The sequence below is a fragment of the Dermacentor albipictus genome, chromosome 10, assembly GCF_038994185.2.
Source record: "Dermacentor albipictus isolate Rhodes 1998 colony chromosome 10, USDA_Dalb.pri_finalv2, whole genome shotgun sequence".
Taxonomy (NCBI): Eukaryota; Metazoa; Arthropoda; class Arachnida; order Ixodida; family Ixodidae; genus Dermacentor; species Dermacentor albipictus.
This window is the reverse complement of record NC_091830.1, coordinates 72104346-72127332: the sequence shown is the minus strand read 5'-3', so window position 1 is coordinate 72127332 and position 22987 is coordinate 72104346. Positions and strand designations below refer to the sequence as shown.

General features: G+C 45.6%; 1 protein-coding gene across 1 annotated transcript in view; it reads right to left on the bottom strand.

The window, feature by feature from the left end:
* Aplip1 (JNK-interacting protein Aplip1) overlaps nucleotides 1-22771 on the bottom strand; it is a 63472-nt gene extending 40701 nt beyond the window's left edge. Inside the window, exons 1-6 of the mRNA XM_065428358.2 lie at nucleotides 22636-22771; nucleotides 21789-21830; nucleotides 20402-20552; nucleotides 17018-17096; nucleotides 10595-10781; nucleotides 3505-3662 (exon numbers count right to left, since the gene is read on the bottom strand). Of these exons, the coding sequence (XP_065284430.2) occupies nucleotides 3505-3662; nucleotides 10595-10781; nucleotides 17018-17096; nucleotides 20402-20515 (538 nt within the window). The 5' untranslated portion in view covers nucleotides 20516-20552; nucleotides 21789-21830; nucleotides 22636-22771. The remainder of the gene's footprint in view (nucleotides 1-3504; nucleotides 3663-10594; nucleotides 10782-17017; nucleotides 17097-20401; nucleotides 20553-21788; nucleotides 21831-22635) is intronic.
* Between the last annotated feature and the right edge of the window lie 216 nt (nucleotides 22772-22987).

Below are 22987 nucleotides of genomic sequence, written 5' to 3'. Positions count from 1 at the left end.
GCTGGCCTGCACAGGGAGCCTTAAAAGGACTCGCATGTTTTCTCGGAGAAAGCACGTGGAGCTAAAGTAAGGGCAAAACATACTTTTTTTTTTCCAATGGGTTTGGTTGCTTATTCTAAGGTATACAGGGTTTCAATGCAAGCCATTCAGGCTTTGCATTGCGAGTAAGAATAATTCATGAGAATGCACAGGTTCGCCGTAAGACAGGCCATAATAGAGGCTCTGGATTTATTTCAACCAGCTGCTTTTTTTACATTTTCTTTTTCTTTTTGCATTGCGCCCCTGTTTGAACATGGTGACACAAGTTCTGAATCAAACCTGTGACCTCGTCATGCTAATACTCAGAAGAACGACCATAACCATCAAACCACTACAGCAAGTAGTGCAAAAGTATTGAAAGCCTGCTTTTGATAAACAACACAGTTAAGCCAGTTTGCAAATATGTATTCAAAGCAAAGCATAATGGCACGCTGAATGAGATTGAAATAAGCAGACACTCTCAAGTGTAGAGGGAATACCTGGTATAGAACCTCGTTAAATCATACCCGCTTAAAACAGTAGTTTCGCTTTAAAGGGACACTGAAGGCAAATACCAAGTAGACGGGGACTGTTTAAATACCATTCCAGAAACATCGCAATGCTTGATTCCCTCCAAGAAAAGACTTAGTTTACGACAAAATTGTATCTGAAGGGTTCGAACACCTTTTTCTAAATTCAAATTTCCTGCCACATAACTGAGGGAATGGTGACGTTCCATACGCCATCACCCCCCCCCCCCCCATTGCTGCTGTCGGTGAATAAAACACACCTGACAGATGGCAGCACCGAGCCAAGAAAGAGCGATGGATTCGCCGCTGCAGCTGCTTTTTGTTCAAGTGGCACAGACCGTTCGGACATCCCACGAGATCACATGGAAGTCTAATTCTCTGTTATTTACAGTTTGTGCGAGTTTTGCAAGCCACAAAAACCAGCGCAGCACTACGCGATCAGGAAAGTACTGAAACGCGAAAGCGTGGGCGGCGCAGAGCCGTGTGAAAACAAAACCTTTCGGCCACCCGCGTCGCTGTGAACGGCAATTTCAATGAGTTCTTTTTTCTAAACAGGAAATGGCAGTTCACAATTACAATTTTATTTTATCTTATATTACAATACGAAGTTATATTTTGCAACGAGTAGTCGAGTACTAGTGACAGGATTTAAGTGAGGAGTGCTTTCGTCATCGGGCAAGTGCTTGAATGTCCGGCATTTACCTCGATTTCTCGATTATTAAGGCTCTGTTCATGATAATATTGACGCCTCAGAGATTTTTGAGCATCAATCTATCACTTTAGCTTGACTTAGTATTTGGCATTAGTGTCCCTTTAAAGGTAGTAAAGTCAAATCCCCAACTCAGCAGCCACTGAACTTAATGTGTTTTGTATCCGTATAAGCTGTACCAGCTTATTGCGTACGTATCGGTTAACATGTAGTTTTCCCACTTTTCATCGCGCTAACATGACGGTGCTTCGTCTCCATCAGGCGGCCCGGCAGAAGAACAGGCCTTAGAGATCAGAGCAATGGCCTCCAAGCGCCCTGCACATTTGCGCATGAAGCCACACCAACATCAACATCATTTCGGCACCATGCCAGAGAGCGTTGTGGCATGTTGTGGCGTCGTGCAAACAAGGACTCGCGTCATGCCGAAGCTCGGATAAAGAAGATGCCGGGTGCTCAGCATAGAAGAAAAATTAGACATCGTTCGTGCTATCAAATGTGACACGAAGAAGTCGGCACTGACATGCGGCAGGGATCTATTGTTGACTGCAATGTGTGGCATTTGGAATGCGAAGAAGTTGCTTGGCAGCACTGCTGCAACCGCAAAGAGATGTCGGCTACGAGGTTCTACTTTTCGCCATTGTTGCCTCTGTTGTTGCCGAAGTGCTGACTAGTGACAATGATGAACATGCAAAGCAACACACAAGCGATTCAAACCTGACAGTGGCAGAAGCTGCAAGCAGCTTCAGCAACTGTTGAGCTTCTGCGGCAACGATTGCACCTATGATGACAACGAAGCTGCGGCACATGCTGATAATGATCTGTACAGATCAGAAAGACTCATGTGTGGTGATGATAAGTACAGATGAGGAAGACAGAAGTCACACATTGCACTCGCACAGTATCAATGCAATCATCACGACGAGAACAGCGCTGAGAACACCACCCGACGAGAAAAAGGTGCCCCGCGACTTCTGCAGCACTACCGCCCACGTGCACAGAGAATATGCAACGCCAACAAGGAATGTGCCATGCAAATGTTTGCTGAGAAGAGGGGGCTGGCTAAAAAGCTGGCACGCAGCTTCAGTAAGTTTGAGGCCGCTGTCGTCGCTGCTAGGGTGCCGCAGCATCAAACGAAAATAACACTTTTGTTGCGCAAAGTGAATAAATATGCATGTTTTTTTTCCCCTTTCATTGCACTCCCTCCGAGTTCTGATTTTAATAAGTAAGTGGGCGATCTCATGCTAGTTCGGTTAAGCAGTACTACCGTTTAGTACGTACTTTTCTGAGCTCTGGCCAAATAAAGTTTAATGAGGTTTCACTGTAGTTGTGAAACCTGTATGCACTTGTGACATCCAGGGCACTGGTTGGGAGACCATTACAGGCCGCGGCTAGGATGAATATATTTTACAGCGAAGCTGTATATGGCTAGGGTTCCACGCATTTTTGTTCTCTGTCAATGAAAACTATCATCGTCAATGACTCATACCCCCATAAGCACTAGTACCCCGTAAGCAAGCAGAAAATGCAATGGCTCATAGCCCCATAAGGCAAAGGCTACGAGAACTCAGCAAAGTGAACAGTGCTTACATTCTTTCTAATCCCGCATACAACATACAGAACCACATGTCGAAAACTGTCATCATCAATGGCTCATAACCCCGGAAGAAATGGCTCGTAGCCCCGTAGGCAAGCAAAAAATGGAATGGCTCACGGCCCCGTAAGGTTCGTGGCTACTCCCTTTGCGTGGTTTAGTTGCGATAACACTACCCCTGTGGTTGTTGTCGGTGGTTTCAATGCGGATGTGTGGGGATCTAAAAGGGAGCGGTTTATGAGTTCTGTGTTGCAGACATATCGCTTGCGATGCCACACCGATTTGGCCCATTTGACAAACCAGCAACGTGCATCGACTGACATTATCAAAGAATGTGTTTGCAGTTGCGAGTATGCCAATCAGTGATTTATCATAGCAACCACAAAGCCACTGCGACCATCGCTACTAAGTGACAACGACTGATGCAATGAAGTTTTTACCACAACTTTTCTCACCACAATGTTTACAGGTTCGCTGGTTATTCACCTTCACAGAGTGGAATGGTTCGTGATTGATCTTTCAGATGCCATTTTTTCAAACATACGACAATGTAACCCCCTGTAACATTCTGCATGACAATTTAATATGGCCCGTATTGACCCAATGTTAAAGCGAAGCTATCGATAGCCGACCAAGGAATGCGTACAGAAACTCACCATTGCATGCGGGCGATATGGACTTGGCACCATCCGGCGAGTGAGCTGTAGAGTTACCGCTGTCGACACCCGTGTCTAGACTCAATCTTGACCTCAGGTCATCTGGACTCAGGCTTCCACTGTTTGTGGCCCCACTCAGCAGAGATTTGTCGTACAACCTGGGGTCAAACAGGAAATGACATTCAACAAGGACTACATGGTAGAGACTGGGCACAGGTTGCACGGGGTATTTGAGAACATCAGCTTCCAGATAGCCACATAAATTAACAATCTCATTATCTTTGTCTAGGTGGTTAACTTTGTTTTCAGTAGAACCACTGTGGCTCATCTAACATGTTTATTCCAGGGTAGCAACTGCCATCTGACACAGGAGATGAAAAACTCACGCACTCTAGTTGCCCTGTTGCCTCAGAAATCACATCTTGTTTTTTGGGTGACAAACGATCTAGAGTAAGACTTCGTTAATTCGGCCCTAGTTAATTCAGAAAATCGGATATTTTGGAATCGTCCTCTGGTCCCGCCAGGCGTATGCATTATTTAATGCAATCAAACACTCATTAATTCGAATGTATTTGGCCGCACATCGGTTTATTTGGACACTTCTTGGAGCTCAGCAAGGGCGGAGCATCAGAAATGTGCGACGCAAATGACCAAGAACAGCGCTAGTATTCAACCAAAACAAAACAGTGGAGTACACATCGCCTAGTCATCAGTCGAAATTATATGTGAACGACAGCAGTGCCGGAACACTTCGTACCTATATGTATCTTTAAAGCCTTTATTCTTGTGTTTATGCCGCTCATAACACTGTGTAAGCTGCATGCCTTCAGAACTACAAAGTCTCCGTCCATGATCACGTCGGTAGCGGCCACGGGTTCCTCCACAGCATTTGCGGCAAACAGTAGTTTCATTTTGACTTAGTACAAACTTGTCGAGGATGAAGAGCACCAGCTACATTGTGATGGACGGACAATCTGTTGGAAACCAGCTCACTGGCACAAAAATAATTGTGATGTGTGTGTGGTAGTGAGAAAGCGTTGCATGAAGATGCGATCACTGCAAAAGCACTGCGAACGAAGTCAGGAGGCCTATGCCACTGCAAGCGCAAACCAGTCATAAGATGACAAGAATCACCTCTTCTGCACTGATTTTGAGCACAATAGAAACAGGATTTGCTGGTTCAGTCAGTAAATAAAAGCATGATGACTTAGTGTGCATTTGTTTATTGTATTCTTGATACCCTCGATGATTGGACATTCGCTTCAGTCACGCGTGCTTATCTTTGTTTATTGGACCGAAGCTGTTCCTGACTACTTAGTTTCTCAGCCTCATTTGACTAGCCGCTAAAACAGAAGATGGATGGTCCACTCGCTGATTATCGGCAATGCACAATGTTGCAGGTGAAAAGAAAGCGCACTGCTATAGATCTGGAAACGAAGTGCTCCTCATCGATGACGTGATCGTCACGAATGTGCTTGCATTGAATAGTGGCAGTGACGGTGGCGATCACAGCGATGATGTGGTAGGACAGGCTGCCTCACCGCTGACCTCACAGGATGTCCTTAGATGATGATGATGAAGCAACGTTTGCTGGGCCTGAAATAAATCGGTGGTGCACGCAGGCACCAGACGGGGTGGTTCCCTAGTTACGGGACCCATATGTTTCCAGCAGCTCCTGGCCCGTGTCTGTCAATGCGAGCTGAATCGGTAGGGCGGGGCTGGATAACAAGGTCTCCCATCGCTCAAGGGGTTGGGGATCGGGGGTGTTGGTGGGAAGGGCTGGAGGGGGGGTCTTGAGTTCTGTGAACTCTGCCAAGACGTGCGGCAGGGTGCCCTTTTCTCTTCTGCAAAAAGGACAGAACATATCGTATTCCGCAGGGTACATGCGGTTCATGAGTACGGGATGCGCAAGCGATCCCGCCTGCGCTCCACGCAGGATCGTCTGTTGTCGCCTGGTGAGTTTGGGGTGCGCTTCTGGCAGTCTTCACCTTTCCTCTCGGTACATCCGGGTAATGTCCCGAAAGCTGGTAACCGGGTGCGGTAGCTCTTCCGGCTAGTGCTCGGCCCGGATTGACATTTCTCGGGCATGGTAGTCGGCGATGGTGTTGCCTGCTACCTGCGAGTGAGCCGGGATCCACACGAGCTCTATGGCTCTTCCCAGAGGCTTGTGCTTGGCTAGAATGGCTCGCGCTGCGGAGGAGATTACCCCCCTGCGGAAGCTTCTGTAGGCTGTCTTTGAGTCGGTGACTACGGTGTCCACGCTCGGCTGTGCGAGTGCGAGGGCCACGGCCGCTTCTTCGGCAACTGCGGGGTCTGTTGTCTTCAGGGACGCGCTGACGATCAGCCTGTCTTTTGATGAAACCACCACTGCTGCACGGTGACTGTGTTTTCGGAGCGAGGCGTCCGCGTAGAGGACTCTGGGGTTCTCTTCCAGCTTCCGGGCTAGTGCTTTAGCTCGCGCGGTGCGCCTCTCGTCGTCCTTGCCCAGCGTCATGTTCCGGGGAAGGGGTTTTGTCTGAATGATCGTTTTCCAGTCTTCCGTAACGGCCGTCTTTATGGGTACTGGCTCGATTTGCCATCTTATTTTGCGTAGGACGGCTCGTCCGTGTTCCGTGTGACTGAGCAGGATTCTCTGATTAGAGATGTGGGCTTCGATGAGCTTCTCCACCGTGTTGTGGGCGCCCATGTCTAGCAGTTTTTGTCCTTAGATGATTCAGTCCCGCCGGGGCTTCGTTTTCGCAAGGGACCTTCCGCTGGACTAAGTGGCGCACCTGGATGCCTTGGACAAGGATGTCGGCAAGCTTCATGTAACGCAAGCAAGACTGATGGACATAGGGTTTTCTCATGCAAGCCAGAGGAAAGTACGTGGTGAGATGCTTGTTGAGATGCTTGTGGTAATCTCGTCCCAGTATTTCTTATGAATCTGTCAAGCTAAGATACTGCTGCGGCCACCTTCTGCGTTTTTCAAAAGGTGCCTTTTGAGGTCACTAAAGTGATGCCCCAGCAGCGCTTGCATGTCACTTGCTGCCCTTGTCTCCTCTTTGCAGTTGCTATTGCACTGCCATTCTTGAACGCCGACAGCCTCAGCTTGTTAACAACACGTGATCGGAGCACGCAGGAAGCAGAGTTAAACGGATGAAAAAGTCAACACCCTCAAACCTGTTTGAAGGAAGGCAGCGCAGAGGAGAACTGGCCTCCCTGCCATTATATTTGTCTCAGAACCGCTCTGCCATTCCCCATGTTGATATTTTTTTTTTCATACGACCCCATTATAAAAATTGCCGGTTACAACAATGGGATTTTCGTGGCACTTGAATGTAAGTCAGAGACACTGCTGAAAAAAGAAATAGAGTGAGAAAAGAAAAAGGAAGGAATGAAGAAAGAATTACGTTGCAACAGGGAATTGAATGTGGGAGCAGAGTGTGGCAGGCAAGCACGTTACCTCATCGCCACCGCTGAGACAGGCAAAGTCGCTTTTCCAGTTGTCATTTTCATCACTACTGCAAATTTGCTACAGTGTGGTGCGGGACGCGAGCGCAGCTGGAGATCAGCAGAAAGAAGCAAGTGATGTGTCCCTGAAGAACAAGCAACAACCGACTATTTTTGTGTTCGTTCAGCCTCTACGGCTCGGGTGCACACCCTCGCACCACTTCCCTTTCCCGCACACTACGCAATTTTATTGAGTCAAAAGGGGAAAAGGTGTCTGGCTGCTGCTGTGTGACCGTGAGGCCGCCACAACAGTCTTCGCTGCATCATTTTTGTTGATTTCGGCGTTTTGACGGCCAATTCTTGTGAGCATTACATGCATTCTGCTCTAACCTCTCACGATAAGCGTAATTATTGCCTAGAGCCACTTCTGAATGTCTTCTTTATTACAATAGCTAGCCCTCCACCATGCTAGCATGGACTGCAGTTGACATGCACTACAGCACGTACTCCTCCCTCTGGTCTGTGCAAGATGTTAGCTAGCACATATTCTGAAGGGAATGCACACATATATAAGCAGCTCTGTAGCACTGTTTAAATACTGTTTTCTGAAGGCAGTGCAGAGCTTCGCGAAAAGTGGTGGGGGAAGAGCGTTCTGCAGACTAATCCAGCATTCCACCATTTCATGGGTTGCAAACTAGATTGCGCATACGTCTAATGTAGCTTTTAGACTGCGAATTTATTTACCTGACATCCATCGTCATCACTTTATCGCTGTCTATTAATCCTTTAACTGCCAATGAAAAGTTAATGTTATATTCTCAGTTTCAGTTTCAGATTGCCCTGACCGCTAGCGCCATGCCGCACTCAAGTTTGTAAGTGCAGTATGCTGTGTTCCCCTCTCCATCTTTTGAAATAACATCAGTCTAAGTGTGGTCCCTGTCCAAGGAAGTTTTCTTTTTCTGCGGCGCACCGTGCCCTCGGCCATTGGCCTAGTCCAAGGCCCCGCATTCCAGCAACCCCGTCAACGCAACTACAACTCATGGAAATACAACAGTTAACTAAGCATGACACAGCTTGTACTAACTTGTAATTTAGAGACATCAACAAATACATCTGTTTTGTCATTTTCTTTTCCAACTAAAGCAGTAGAAGCACTCTATGCATTCCTGGTATTAATTTATAGAAAAGTCATTGCAATATAAATGCAGGTTTAAAAGAAAATCTGCACATCTCATGAATTTTTTTTTTTACTCTGTCTTGGCAGGAGGGACGATACACTTCATATAACTTTATTATTTTTTTAAATTTTGATGAAATTTGCAGTTAATGTATTTTACCAGTTGATGTCAAAAAAAATTGAATTATTTCTAGCATAATTATTTTTTTATGATTTCCAAGACAGGATGTTTGTTTAAGGCCTAATTAGATAATTAACCGCAACTTGCACACAGTAATGCATCACAGGGAATCAATTCTGAATGTTTATAGTGTGTAGTAAGTGACAAGTAATTGTTTTAGGCCATTTTGAAGCGAAGTTATAGGTAGTCAGTCTTGGTCATAAAAAATGTCCACCTTATTACCAGAAAAACAAAGGGCAATTTGGGAAATTTCTAGAAAATGTGTTATAACAAATCTTACTTCACGACACACTCATTCTATTTATCTTCATGGAAAAAAAATTATGATAGTCCACAAGTAGAACAAAAGCTATTACTCCTCCACAACAGAAAGGACATGGAAATAGTTTCGAGAAATCAAAGAAAGACCTTACAGGTATCTTTAGTGGGACAAAACTTATAAAATCATAGTCAAAAGACAGGACTTCGAAGTGGGTAAATGAGAAAACAGAAAAGACAAGTTTTGGAGCAATGTTCGGCCTTCAAGTGGAGCTTTCCCCCTTAGAAGGAATTAAAGGCACACCAATGGCAAATATTATTTTAATGTGAACTGTTAGAATATCATTCCAGAAACCCTGCAGCTTATGTCTTGTGCCAAGAAAACACTTCGTTTAAATGAAAAAAGTGCCTGAAGGGTCTGCATTTCTCTGGCGCAATTCAAATTGCCCGCCACGAACAAGGCGTGAAATTGCATATGCCATCATCGTCCTTTACTGCCCACCGCGAGCAAAATGGCGGCCGACAGCCGTTGCAATGAATTTTTGCGTAAAACGCGACAGCACGGCCAGAAACCATACGCAGACACAGCCGAGTGCGCCCAAAGACACCACACGGAGGCAGAATAATCTGCTGCTTGCAGAAATCTTGCTTGCCATCCGGATGTCCGCTCGGCGACCCACCGATTACCTAACAACATGACAGCAACAACTGTCCCCACTTGTGCTTGAATTCGCTTAGCTACTTGCTCACCTCCGTGACAGCAAGAAATAAAAGGCAAAATAAGCCTTTGCTTCGTCTCATCTCACACTAAGTACAAAGCAGTAGAAAGCCTTCCAAGAATGCACATGTGATCTCAGAGGCCCTGGAGTCCCGAAAGTGCTTTGATTGCTAGCTATCAGGTGGCTCCACAGCACTTCCCACTGGTGGCAAGGAATGCGTTTTTACTGGTGTTGATGGCACATAAAACCAAGATCTGATACCCTCTGGTTAAAATGTTGGCCTCACCCTGAATAAAACTAAGCATACTAAGCTACAGAAACTAAAGCCCATTCAATAAAGCTAAAAGTAGTGACATACGTTTATCGTGCAACCTGAGCAAGCGAGCAAGGGCAGGCAAGGAGGTCTGGAGCTTATCCGTGTCTCCCTGTTGGTGGAGCGGAGTAGTGTGGTTGCGTCACCACCATTTTCACAAAGACAAGCGCATGGGCGTCTGCGCGCTGCAGGTGGACGCCCGTTACTTGACTTCCGCCGGCACCATCAGTTGTTCTCGATTGCTGTGTGCGATCATGGTGATTGACCACGTTCGACCAAAAAGAACAACCCGAGAGAAAAGTGGTGAGGATAGGAACGTGTGGTGAATAGGAGAGGCCAGGAAAGGAAGGGCATTGCTAGCTTTAGTCTATTCATGGGACTTAGGCACGACAAGTGCCGAGCATAGCCGTAAGTGTGCCACACACGAGAATGCAGCGTAGAGCAAAAAGGCACACAGGCAGCGCAATGGCACAGCTGGCGACAGTGAGGACTGCTCGCTTGCCCAGCACAAAATGCTTCATTTTCAGCGAGCGTCCTTACTAAGTCGCAATCTCGCCGAAATGCTTTTGGACTTGCACGCTGACTTCTTTTAGGTGTAGCGCATGGCCTGGTCACGCCTGCTCAAAAGTGTTAATCATATTACTCAAGGTCACAATTAATACACTGTAGCCACACTGATTCGTCACTGAAAGCCTGCCAAATGAGGGAAAGAGAAGGCTTAGACTTCCAGCACAATCACTCGCTGCCACTGAGTGGAAAGCAAGCACAAGCAACACTGCTGGCACTGCCATGTTGCCTTTTCCCCGGTATTTACAAGGTCGAGATTTCGAGAAAGGTGGAGTCTGGCGCCAAATCTTCGCGAGACAAGGGGCAAAGAACACGTGGGTCAACACTGCGGCAGGAAAAATTTTCAACTTAACCAATATTTTGAGATGTAAGAGTTGGAGTTAACGAGGGTTTGCTGTAAAGGAACAGTGAACTGCCCAGCGCTGATCAGTGGGGGCACACACTACCTGAGGCAGGACTTTGGCTGTGCGCCGGAGGTGTCGATCTCGAGGTATAGCCGATCCGAGACCTGCCGGATCAGCTTGGTGGGGCCGGACTCGGGCGGCAGAGAGGACTGCTGCGGCCCATCGCGATCCGCGCCCCGAAGCTCGTCGGCCAACGAGCTCGGCTGCTGCTGCGTCAGCTTTGCCAGCGCTGCAGGTGTCGGGGAAGAGCAGGGAGAGGCTTGACAACTCCAAACTCCAAGGACATTAGAGAGCTTTAGTTTGTCTGCAAACTTCTTAGCATTTCTGGATTACCAGGTTACCAAAGGCCTAAGCATCAGTGGCTGTGTCAGTGGCACCATCTGGTGGTGCAGAGCTCAACCAGACTAACAAAGAGCTATTATTGCGGCGATTAAGTGTATTCTACTTCACTGCTGGTATAAATTTTCGGCAGCGGCATAATCATAAGCACACACCCTTTCATAAATGTTTTTTTTTTTTTTGCCAAGAACACTCATGGAATTTGAAAACGTGTCTATAAGGCATTGTGGTTAGATGAAGCATCACCAGATAACGCTACTAGCATTGTTGTTGCCGTACAGCTCTTTGGTGACCCAGAAAATGGTAAACGGTAAGAAGTTTGTGGACAAGTTAAAACTCTCTATGGAAAAAAAGTTTCATGTGAGGGGAAGGCAGCATCTCCTTGAAAGTAGTGCGAAGCTAGACAAGGGTGGATTTCTCAGAAAAAAGAAGCTCTGCAGTTAAAACAAAGTCTATGTGTACACTTTTCATCGATTTAGTTTGTTCACGCTGCCTGGATGCCAATTCTTGAGATGGTGGGGGGTGTGACTTTGTGCGAGGCACTGATGAACAACGAAATTAATGGAAAGGAAACGGCATTACATTAGCATGTAGGAGAACCTCTCGTGTATACCTGTATCACAAAATAATCCACCGTCCTTCTCCAATTTTGCATCAAGCCAGCAGCACCTCATGTTACAATCAGCCCCTCAAAGTCAACACACCACAAAGCAATCCAAAAGCTTTTACAAATTCATTTTTCATAGCAATGTGTAATGACCGGAATAGCCTGGTGCTGGAATACCGGAATAGCCTAGAAGCATGGTGCTGCTCTGTAAGTAGAACTGGCAACAATGGCTTAGCGTGCTTATCGTTCATGAGTAGGGGTGGATGCAAACAAGCATGTCTGGATATACACCAAGCCGCCATCAGTACACTTGTGCTGTGAATCGCATGTGAATGTACCCAGCCGTGTGTTCTTAACAATAAACCGTTTCAATGACCGGCTGTCATATGTGGGGCTACAAGCCAACTAGGCAGTTGCGTCAGGTTTCACTTTCCAAACCACGATTCTGTTAGAATCGGTCATCATCAATGCTCGCCTCTTGCATGCCGCTCAGCCTTGCACTCCCTTCATTCTTGGCCCTTCCATTGCGGCCGCTATATTGGTAACTGCCGATGCTACAGAGATGCTGTTAAGATTGGAAAGTGGCTTTCAGCTTTCAGAACATCCGAGCCCATTCCTACTCACGTACATGTAACACTGCAAGCACAAATAAAACGCATTCGGCTAGTTCAATGTAGAATGTGGACCTGCAAATCGCACAGGGACAAGCCTCGCACGCCGCTGCCACGATGGTCTTTCCACGAAGTGCAGGTGTCATATGCAGTGTTTTTGTTAAATCCTAAATGTAATGCAGCCTTCTGTCCAAGTGAGGGTTGGAATCAGATTCGTTTGAGCCGCTCATCATCATCATCATCATCATCAGCCTGGTTACGCCCACTGCAGGGCAAAGGCCTCTCCCATATTTCTCCAACAACCCCGGTCATGTACTAATTGTGGCCATGTCGTCCCTGCAAACTTCTTAATCTCATCCACCCACCTAACTTTCTGCCGTCCCCTGCTACGCTTCCCTTCCCTTGGAATCCAGTCCGTAACCGTTAATGACCATCGGTTATCTTCCCTCCTCATTACATGTCCTGCCCATGCCCATTTCTTTTTCTTGATTTCAACTAAGGTGTCATTAACTCGCGTTTGTTCCCTCACCCAATCTGCTCTTTTCTTATCCCTTAACGTAACACCTATCATTTTTCTTTCCATAGCTCGTTGCGTCGTCCTCAATTTGAGTAGAACCCTTTTCGTAAGCCTCCAGGTTTCTGCCCCGTAGGTGAGTACTGGTAAGACACAGCTATTATACACTTTTCTCTGGAGGGATAATGACAACCTGCTGTTCATGATCTGAGAATGCCTGCCAAACGCACCCCAGCCCATTTTTATTCTTCTGATTATTTCTGTCTCATGATCCGGATCCGCAGTCACTACCTGCCCTAAGTAGATGTATTCCTTTACGACTTCCAGTGCCTCGCTGCCTATTGTAAACTGCTGTTCCCTTCCGAGACTGTTAAACATTACTTTAGTTTTCTGCAGATTAATTTTTAGACCCACTCTTCTGCTTTGCCTCTCCAGGTCAGTGAGCATGCATTGCAGTTGGTCCCCTGAGTTACTAAGCAAGGCAATATCATCAGCGAATCGCAAGTTACTAAGGTATTCTCCATTAACTTTTATCCCCATTTCTTCCCAATCCAGGTCTCTGAATACCTCCTGTAAACACGCTGTGAATAGCATTGGAGTGATTGTATCTCCCTGCCTGATGCCTTTCTTTATTGGGATTTTGTTGCTTTCTTTATGGAGGACTATAGTGGCTGTGGAGCCGCTATAGATATCTTCCAGTACTTTTACGTATGGCTCGTCTACACCCTGATTCCGTAATGCCTCCATGACTGCTGAGGTTTCGACAGAATCAAATGCTTTCTCGTAATCAATGAAAGCTATATATAAGGGTTGCTTATATTCCGCACATTTCTCTATCACCCGATTGATAGTGTGAATATGATCTATTGTTGAGTAGCCTTTACGGAATCCTGCCTGGTCCTTTGCTTGACAGAAGTCTAAGGTGTTCCTGATTCTATTTGCGATTACCTTAGTAAATAGTTTGTAGGCAACGGACAGTAAGCTGATTGGTCTATAATTTTTCAAGTCTTTGGCGTCCCCTTTCTTAAGGATTAGGATTATGTTAGCGTTTTTCCAAGATTCCGGTACGCTCGACGTTATGAGGCATTGCGTATACAGGGTGGCCAGTTTCTCTAGAACAATCTGCCCACCATCCTTCAACAAATCTGCTGTTACCTGATCCTCCCCAGCTGCCTTCCCCCTTTGCATATCTCCCAAGGCTTTCTTTACTTCTTCCGGCGTTACCTGTGGGATTTCGAATTCCTCTAGACTATTTTCTCTTCCATTATCGTCGTGGGTGGCGGTACTGTACAAATCTGTATAGAACTCCTCAGCCACTCGTACTATCTCATCCATATTAGTAATGATATTGCCGGCTTTGTCTCTTAACGCATACATCTGATTCTTGCCAATTCCTAGTTTCTTCTTCACTGTTTTTAGGCTTCCTCCGTTCCTGAGAGCATGTTCAATTCTATCCATATTATACTTCCTTATGTCAGCTGTCTTACGCTTGTTGATTAACTTCGAAAGTTCTGCCAGTTCTATTCTAGCTGTAGGGTTAGAGGCTTTCATACATTGGCGTTTCTTGATCAGATCTTTTGTCTCCTGCGATAGTTTACTGGTATCCTGCCTAACGGAGTTACCACCGACTTCCATTGCACACTCCTTAATGATGTCCACAAGATTGTTGTTCATTGCTTCAACACTAAGGTCCTCTTCCTGAGTTAAAGCCGAATACCTGTTCTGTAGCTTGATCTGGAATTGCTCTATTTTCCCTCTTACCACTAACTCATTGATCGGCTTCTTATGTACCAGTTTCTTCCGTTCCCTTCTCAGGTCTAGGCTAATTCGAGTTCTTACCATCCTGTGGTCACTGCAGCGCACCTTGCCGAGCACGTCCACATCTTTTATGATGCCAGGGTTAGCGCAGAGTATGAAGTCTATTTCATTTCTAGTCTCGCCGTTCGGGCCCCTCCACGTCCACTTTCGGCTATCCCGTTTGCGGAAGAAAGTATTCATTATCCTCATATTATTCTTTTCCGCAAACTCTACCAATAACTCCCCCCTGATATTCCTAGTGCCTATGCCATATTCCCCCACTGCCTTGTCTCCAGCCTGCTTTTTGCCTACCTTGGCATTAAAGTCACCCATTACAGCCGCTCGCAGATCCCTAAAATGCCGCTATGGAAACTCCTTGTCCACAAGACAAGCAAGCACGGCAGTGTAGACATCTCCAGTTCAGCATCCCATGCACAAAACGAAGACATTCAGGGAAAAGATAAGAGTGTCGTCCAAGCTTTCTTCTGGAACATGCATCCAACCCAGGGAGGCCTTTGGCATTCTTCAAGCACCATGGTTATCTGCCCTTGCCAATAACGAAAAGACGCAGTTTGCGAGAAGCCGTTTATAAAGGCAGCGAACATGAGACACACACCCTGCTCATTTTTCCTCCATGGCGTATGTACTGCCCTCCAGATCCAACGTCTTGCTTGACGAGATCTGCCAGAACAGTGGCAGGTTGAATACGTAGGAGTATTTCCGATGGTGGGAGAAGTGATCACCTGCTCATTCATTACAAGATGGGCACCAGCCGGAGTGTGCTGGGGCACAGCTTTCAATATATAAAACGTGGCATTGAACGGGAGAGCTATACATGCATGCTACAGCGCTACGCTTATTAATAAGATTCCGAGAGGATGTTACAACTGTTCGATATCGACAATGATTAGATACAGTAGAACCTTGTTCATATGTTTAGAGAAAAGGCGCGAGAAAAAACGCACTAAGTGGGAAAACGTCTGATACGAAGTAACTAACAAATTTGGCAGACTAAACTGCAGTTAACATCTACGTAATGCAAGGTGTTATGCAAATCGTCACTTTAGGAGACACGAGATGCCGATGCGCATCGAAATGGTGGGGCTCCGGCGGCCTAAAAGCATGTAGCCAGCAGCACTTCGCTCCATGTGCTGTAGAACAAATAGGTGAAGAAGCTTCTCGCGATAGGGTTGGCGGCAGTAGCTGTGAATGGGGCGGGCGACGACCCCTAAGGTGACTGGCTGGCAACAGAATAAGGAAACGAGTGCGTGCCAGCATTTTCATGTGACGGGCGGGTGAGTATTGCGTTGAAGCTGCCGCAGTGGGCCGCTACTCTTATCGATCGCGCATGCCTCGCACATTTTCTTGTTTACACGGGATCTAGCAGCCAGAACCATATCATAATATCGCAGTTTGGTGATTTACTGAATGTTGGTGCCAAAAGACCGTTTTTGGCAGTTACATATGAACTGATAAAAAAGAATAGTAAATGTATTGGGTCACTTTCTCTGTGTTCTCTATCGCAAACTTTCGCATCTAGAAATCTTACCTAACGGCATCATATCAACGAGGTTCTACTGTATATCGGAGTTTGATACATCCAGAATCGCCTGAAGTACATGGCGTCTTGGGGCCTAATGCTATACCATAAATGGTTTCCTATGTGGTCAAATCAGCTGCCGCAGCTGCTGCATGTGAAACTTTGTTGCCCAGTACTGCATTTTTCTGCGTTTAACCTGCCACCGATATAACCCACACACACACACCACCACAACAGCCCGGAAACAAAATATCTGTGCATATAACCCACGGAAATAACTGCATACTACAACCCTCAGATCTTCACAATAACAATTTCCATTTGGGAATGCTCAACTCGTCCATGTCGTACCTTCGACCACCGGCTCTGTTCATCCGCCCACCCCTTTCGGCAATCTGACAAAGCTGGATTCATATACATAACAGATGTGGTCGTGGAGGAATCAGTCACATGACATGAACCAGATCACTTCGCAGCTAGCATTCACACGACAGGGAACAACAGCACACACGGAGCCGCCCCCGCATGGGCAATGGAGCACGACCGAGCCGAAAAACCCAACGGTGATTTGGGCTCTCTGCTGTATGTCGAAGCGCTTTCGTGCACATCGAGTGAGTGTCGCGAGAACGGCGTCTGCCAGCGCCGCGCTCGCTATTCGCCAGCTGCTAAATGCAAAATCGTGACTTGTAAAGAGAAAGAGACGGGGGTAACCACGAAGAAGGGGAGAAGGAAGCTTCAACACATAGGGGTGGGGAGAGGGTGAGGTTCCCTTGGAGATAAGTAAACTTAGAATGGCAGAGAACCTTGCCTCAAAATGTGGCGTCACAGCATTTTGCTGCCGTGAAGCCACACCTCAAGGCAAAATTCACACATAACACGCACCCAGACTTTAACGTTTCTTTCTTTTGTTGTTTTTTACTCTTTTGGTGCGGGTTATACGCTCAAAAATACGGTATATTAGACAAAGTTTCCACATCACTGGTCTTTCGTAAGAGAGCAACAGCCAAGACGCATGCATGCAAACTTTGCGTGCACCACTTTGAGACGTGCCACTCACGTTTTCGGTTGGCTGGGATGGCTGGCAGTCTTCTCCGCCGGCGCTCCGTGTGCCCGCCGGCTGACAGCTCGTTCATCATCTGGCACCCCGGTCGGTAAGAGCAGAGGGAGCAAGAAGAGGAAATAGAAAAAAAAAGAAAGACCAAGAAAGAACGTCAACGCTCCACGGTGGGGCAAATGTCCTGCATAAGTTATGAGCACAGACGCCTGCAATGGTTACGCCTCCTTACGAGACAGATGTATAAGAACAAATGAACCTTGCAAATGCTTTTCAAGGAGCACTGGCACAAAATACCTTCAGGCGCCAAGATTTCCTGTTTATTGAAATTTTTTTTTTTAAACTTTATGCATCTTCAGAAGCACAAAAGGTGCACAGTGGCCGGACGAACTGTGTATGTAGAATTCTTCAGTGGGTTTTGCAAAGTTCGCAGTATGTGAACTCCATGCAAGAAGTCTCTACAGGAACGTCAAAAAAAGAGAACATCTACTATTTCACCTCAGCATACTTGGAAAAATGTGACTGTGCCTGCGGAAGAACAATGAAAGAAATGAATCCACAACAGGACGGCATGCTCACGCCATGAGCATGCATGCAGCCATCAATCTTCCAATGCAGTTCGCTAAAGCACTTTACTCGTGTTAATCAAATTTGCAGCACACGTCAAATCAGAAGTGTTTCCAGATGTGTGTATAAGTTCTAGGCACAATTATTTCTGAGTAATTTAGCTTGTGATGCACTATGTTGGTATGAACAATTGCGCGCAGTGCAACTCGAGGGGATATTTTTGTATTTGTATAAACTTTACGACACGCTTATTGCATGTAAAAGTGTAATGTTTAGCTATTATAATTTTTGGGGAGTGCTTGTCAGAATAACCCAATTTGATACCAAAACTGGTCTCGAAACAGCGGACCTGCTGTCACCATTATCGTGACACAAACTGTAACAGAGTAGATGCTCAGGCTGATTCGTCAAACACTCTTTAATCCAAACAAATGCCGCAGTTTTCACATCATGCTCGCCTTGTGTTTCTGTCAGTGGCAGCTAAGCCTGCCCATCTCTTTCTGTTCCCTATTGCCGCAACTATTGCCGCAACCTTGCCGATATTAACAATATTATTCATTACTGATATAGAAGGAACTGTTTCAATGCACGTAAGGTACTCATGCGAAGAAAAAAAATCTCGATCGGTGCGTTCAGCTTGCACCGCCGACCACCATTTTTGTTTTAATGTCTCACACTGTTACAGCGACAGCCGCCTGTTTGTTGACTTGTTGCCATCCCGCAGCAAATGCGGGATGAAAAAAAAAATTCTTATCGCATAAAATTTCCCCTGCGTAATGATTGCACCCTTGCATATGCGTCAGTTTTTTTGACAAAAAAGTGTGATCATTATGCGAGTAAATAGAGTATTTGTACAAATCTGCTAGCCTATTTCAGGCTATAAGCAGGAGAGGGCACAGAAATGAACATTTCATTAGAAAGAATTAAGAACATTAAATATCACAGAATTGCACAACTAATTAGGACTTGAGAAAAAAAATACAGAAATTTCGACTAGAGGAAATGAAAAGGGAATGGCAACTACTCGCAAATGATATCCGAACAGTGAGCACATAAATAATTTAATACTTGGATAATGCAGTTTCATAACTACAATTTTAAGCAATCTGTGAAGGAGATCTGACATTTGGCCTTCCACAAGACTGGCTAGAAGCCTATCCCATTATCTGACCGTCTTTGGAAAAACAAATCTCTTCAATGCCTCAGTTTGGCAGGAAAAATCGTGAAATTTTTAAAGCTGATGCAATTGTGTAGATCGTCTGTTGACTAGCTCTATGTAACCTTTATTTATTTACACCTAGTTTATTGCGAAACAATGAATACATTCTTCTGTTCTATCCAGAATGACGGCTACACTCTTATCTACAGTGTCACCTTCCTGCCTCTTTAACATCTGATCCATGATTTCTGTTTCACTGCTCACTGCAATGCATATCATCCTACATTATACAGTCACACTTTGTTACAACGAAACAGGATGTAACGAGTACTTTTCGTGCCATCTCGAACTTCATTAGAACAAAGTTTTAATGCATACGCAGAAAGTGCTGCAAAGCATCTTCAAAAAGCTCAAAGAGAGATATCTCTTACAGTATCTGAAATGCTTAAACACAGAACACAGGGGTCCGCATTTCTAACCCCAAATTTGGAAATTGTGCTACAGACTGGACATGGTCAATTTTAATTTACTTAGTCTACTTGTGGCATCGGGTACAGCCTCAAGCATTCCAGTGATTAACCTTGTTTGTTGATACTTCTTATCCTTTTCAGCCATCATTTCTGACCTAAACATAAAGATATGTTCTGTAGAAAGATGTCTACTCAGGTGTGAGAAAAAGAAACACTGAAATTTAATGACATAGCAACAAACTTTGTTTGTTTCAATCATTATCACCATCATCATCAGCCTATATTATGTCCACTGCAGGACGAAGGCCTTGCCCTGCGATATCTAATTAGCCCCGTTCTGTAGATACAGACAACTCTACACTTAGCAGGGCAATGGCTGTAAGTTTACTTATCATGTGCAAGCTAGCAGTTGTGATCACAAGACTAGGTGGTACGACGAAATTAGGAAATTTGATGGTGCTAGTTGGAATAAGTTGGCGCAGGAGAGAGGTAATGCAGATCGCAAAGAGAGGCTTTCGTCCTGCAGTGGACATAAACAGGCTGGTGATGATCATCATCACATGTTCTGGTGACGAAATGAAAAAATATGTGTTCATCAAGCCTGACCTATGCAGAAGAACCATAGAAAAGAAATTCAAACAGTCACACTTGCTTTGGCGGTCTGCGTGTTGACAGCTAGCTGTCATTTTCAATCAGACACGAAAGCTTGTACGCTCATAGGGGTTGTTACGCAAAGGTTCCCAAACGACATAAACATCCCCAACTATGTAATGATGCCAAGATGATTTATTAGCCACTGTACACAATTATGTACAAACTCCCTTGACCACTTCTGAGCCACTCTAACATCCTGAATTCTGATTGAAATGGCCAAGTTCTCTTACTACAGAATACAAAAAAAAGATGTAGACGATATATCAAACGTTTAGATGCACAAATATCAGCCATTTATTTTGCAAAACTGAAGCTTAGGCGCACTATGCAACCAAATTTGAGGTACAGTCAATGAGAATACGAAAAGTCTCGTGAATGACTTGAGCTCGTCCTTGGCCCTTTCTATCAGAAACATGCAGCCGAACCCAGTTTGACCATGGATCGGACAACAATGGCACGTAAAGGTCTCCACAGCATTCCCAATGAACAACCGAATACAGCTCGTTTCTAACTGCGCGATAGCTGCATGACACTCACCGTACATGCGTGATTAACGGCGTCAACCAAGTCCCTGTCTGCGCCATCTGCCACAGGTGACGGCAGGCGGCGCTCCTGTTCGGGAGGCGAACAAGCTGCCTGCGTCTTGTTCATCTCGTCCGTTTGGGCAAAGTCCACATCATGGGCTATCCTGAATGGCGACGGCCAGCAAGGAAAATGCGTCAACTTTCCGGATTTCTCGACACGAAAAAAAAAAGGGGCTAAGATGGTATGTGCCCATTCATTATCACCAGCGCACAGACCGAGCGCTTCAGTGGTGACTTTTGAAGGAACACCAAAGTCAAACCACTAAGTCAGTTTAGACTCTATTTTCGTTAATTTAGTAGTAAGAGGTTCATTATCAGAAGAGCAAAGGAAGCCGAAATTTTTCATTTTTGAATTTCACACCGAAACTTCCAGCACTGGCACGTCAATGTGATACCACAGATTTCAAAGTATTTTCTCGTAGTTGGGCCACTGCGGTGCAGATACGTTTCTCTAAACTTGCCAAGTGCAGTATTGGTCACTTTAGAGCACCATGTAGTCATCTTCGCAGACAAAGTTTTAACTGCAGTATTCATTTGAATATAGAGGTCAACCCTTTATTTTCTAAAATGTGGCTCAAAATAAGCTATTGACATATCTTTGTGACCAAAGAATCACTGCCTATACTTTAATATAAAACATGCATGTGGTCTGTCTGTAACATGGAGGAATCAAGAAAATGAAAAATCAATGTTTGACGTGTGAAGGCAAGTATGCCACACTTTAGTTGCATCCCTCGGACAAGTGTGAAAGGCGAGAAGAACCTCTGATGGGTGTTTATTTGCCACACAGGTAGACAAATGTCACTGTCGACAACATTAGTGGCTGTCCACAATGAGTCAAATGATGCGCTCTAGTGGCCAACAACACTGGTCTCATTTGGTTTGATGCCCCACACAATAGTGAGGCTATGGGTGGAGGGCTCTGAATTTATTTTACCCACATGGGATGTTCATTGTGCTTCAAAAAGCTCAGTATGTGGGCATTTTTTACATCTCCTCCCAAGTGGAATGCCAAATCCCGTGACAGAAAGACAAGCCCGCGACTTCGTGCTCAGCTGCATAAGCAGCTATTTGTAAGTTTTTCTTTAATTATTTATCTAATATTCAGTAAACGGTGGGATGCCAAAATCACTCTAGCTCTACATGGATGAACACTGGCGTCTTACTCTATTTCGTTTGAACATTTTCTCATAGGATTAGCTGCCCTCGTATGGAGCTGTGTTTATTTTTTTTTTTCTCGAGAATCCTTCGCGAGGTATTGGACGTGTAAAGCAAAACAAGATGTGCGCAGAAACTCAAGGTTAAAGTAAGGAAAATAAACAAAAGAACGCAACCCTTACCATTACCAAGCAGCCGGCTGTATCATCACCAGCAAAACGAAACTAAAACAAGAAAGAGAAAAATGAACGCAAAGAAAGCGGCGTTTCATTCGCGCTGCAAGGCGTAAACACCGTGTAAGCAAAGCGAAACAAAACCGAGACCAAAAAACAGAGTACTCTGCCAAGAAAACGCAATAAATGTCAGTACTAAACAAACACAGCACAATTAAATGAAGGTTCGTGAGTTGACGGCGGCAGCAAAACGTTTACCACAGAAATAAAGCAATGCAAATGAGTAACGTCCGAAATTAACGCCGCCTGAAGTTGTCACTGCACCGGACGTGACCGAGACGGACAACAAAACCACTAAACCGTGAATGCCAGCTGAAAAGCGCGAAACTGTAACACACACGGCTGTGGCTTCATTAGATTAACAATCAACTCGGCTTTCTTTGAGAACATTCCCGACGCATTTACCCTTATTTGAGGCCAGCACAACGCCCAAGAGTACGGTTTCTCCGCATCATTGAAACGTAGGGGTGTCTTTTATGTAACGGTACCGAAAGAACGATTCGCAATACATAGCGCTGTTTAGCGTATATCGCCCGTTCGCAACCGCTGGACAAAATGAACGATATCATAGCAGTCAACGCATTCGAAATCAGCGAAGGCGCCCCGCTCCCTCCTAATAAGCGGCTAACGTTCTCGACGTGTGATCCACGCCCGGTATTAGTTTACAAAGTCGCGGCCTTCAAAGGAGCTGATGCGAAAGCGGCCACCCTACCAAGGAAGCGGGCTGCGCAGGCATTGCGGAGAAGTACGGTAGGCTCCGCTTCAAACGCTGAATGAGGTCAAGGCATTCACTTACCTGTAGCAATTAACGGGGGCCTTAATATGTTGAGGCATCTGGTCGAAAAATATCTTGAACGGCTCGAACTGTGGGTCAGCCATATTGCCCCTGACCACACAGAGAGAGACATCAGCGTTGGCAACAATGACGCCTCGATGGTCGCGGCTTCTGGTGATAAAACTTTAGACACTTTCGGTTTCGGTTCTTGAGACTAAAGCGCCAAATTCAAGTTCCGTGCATGTTGAACCTCGCGAGTGCTTTCCACAAGCTCACAAAGAGCCGAAATAATAACCCCTTTCGATGGCCTTTGCGAATACGGTGATTAACTAAACGTGCTTCATACATTTATAGAGACGCCTGTCTGGCTCTC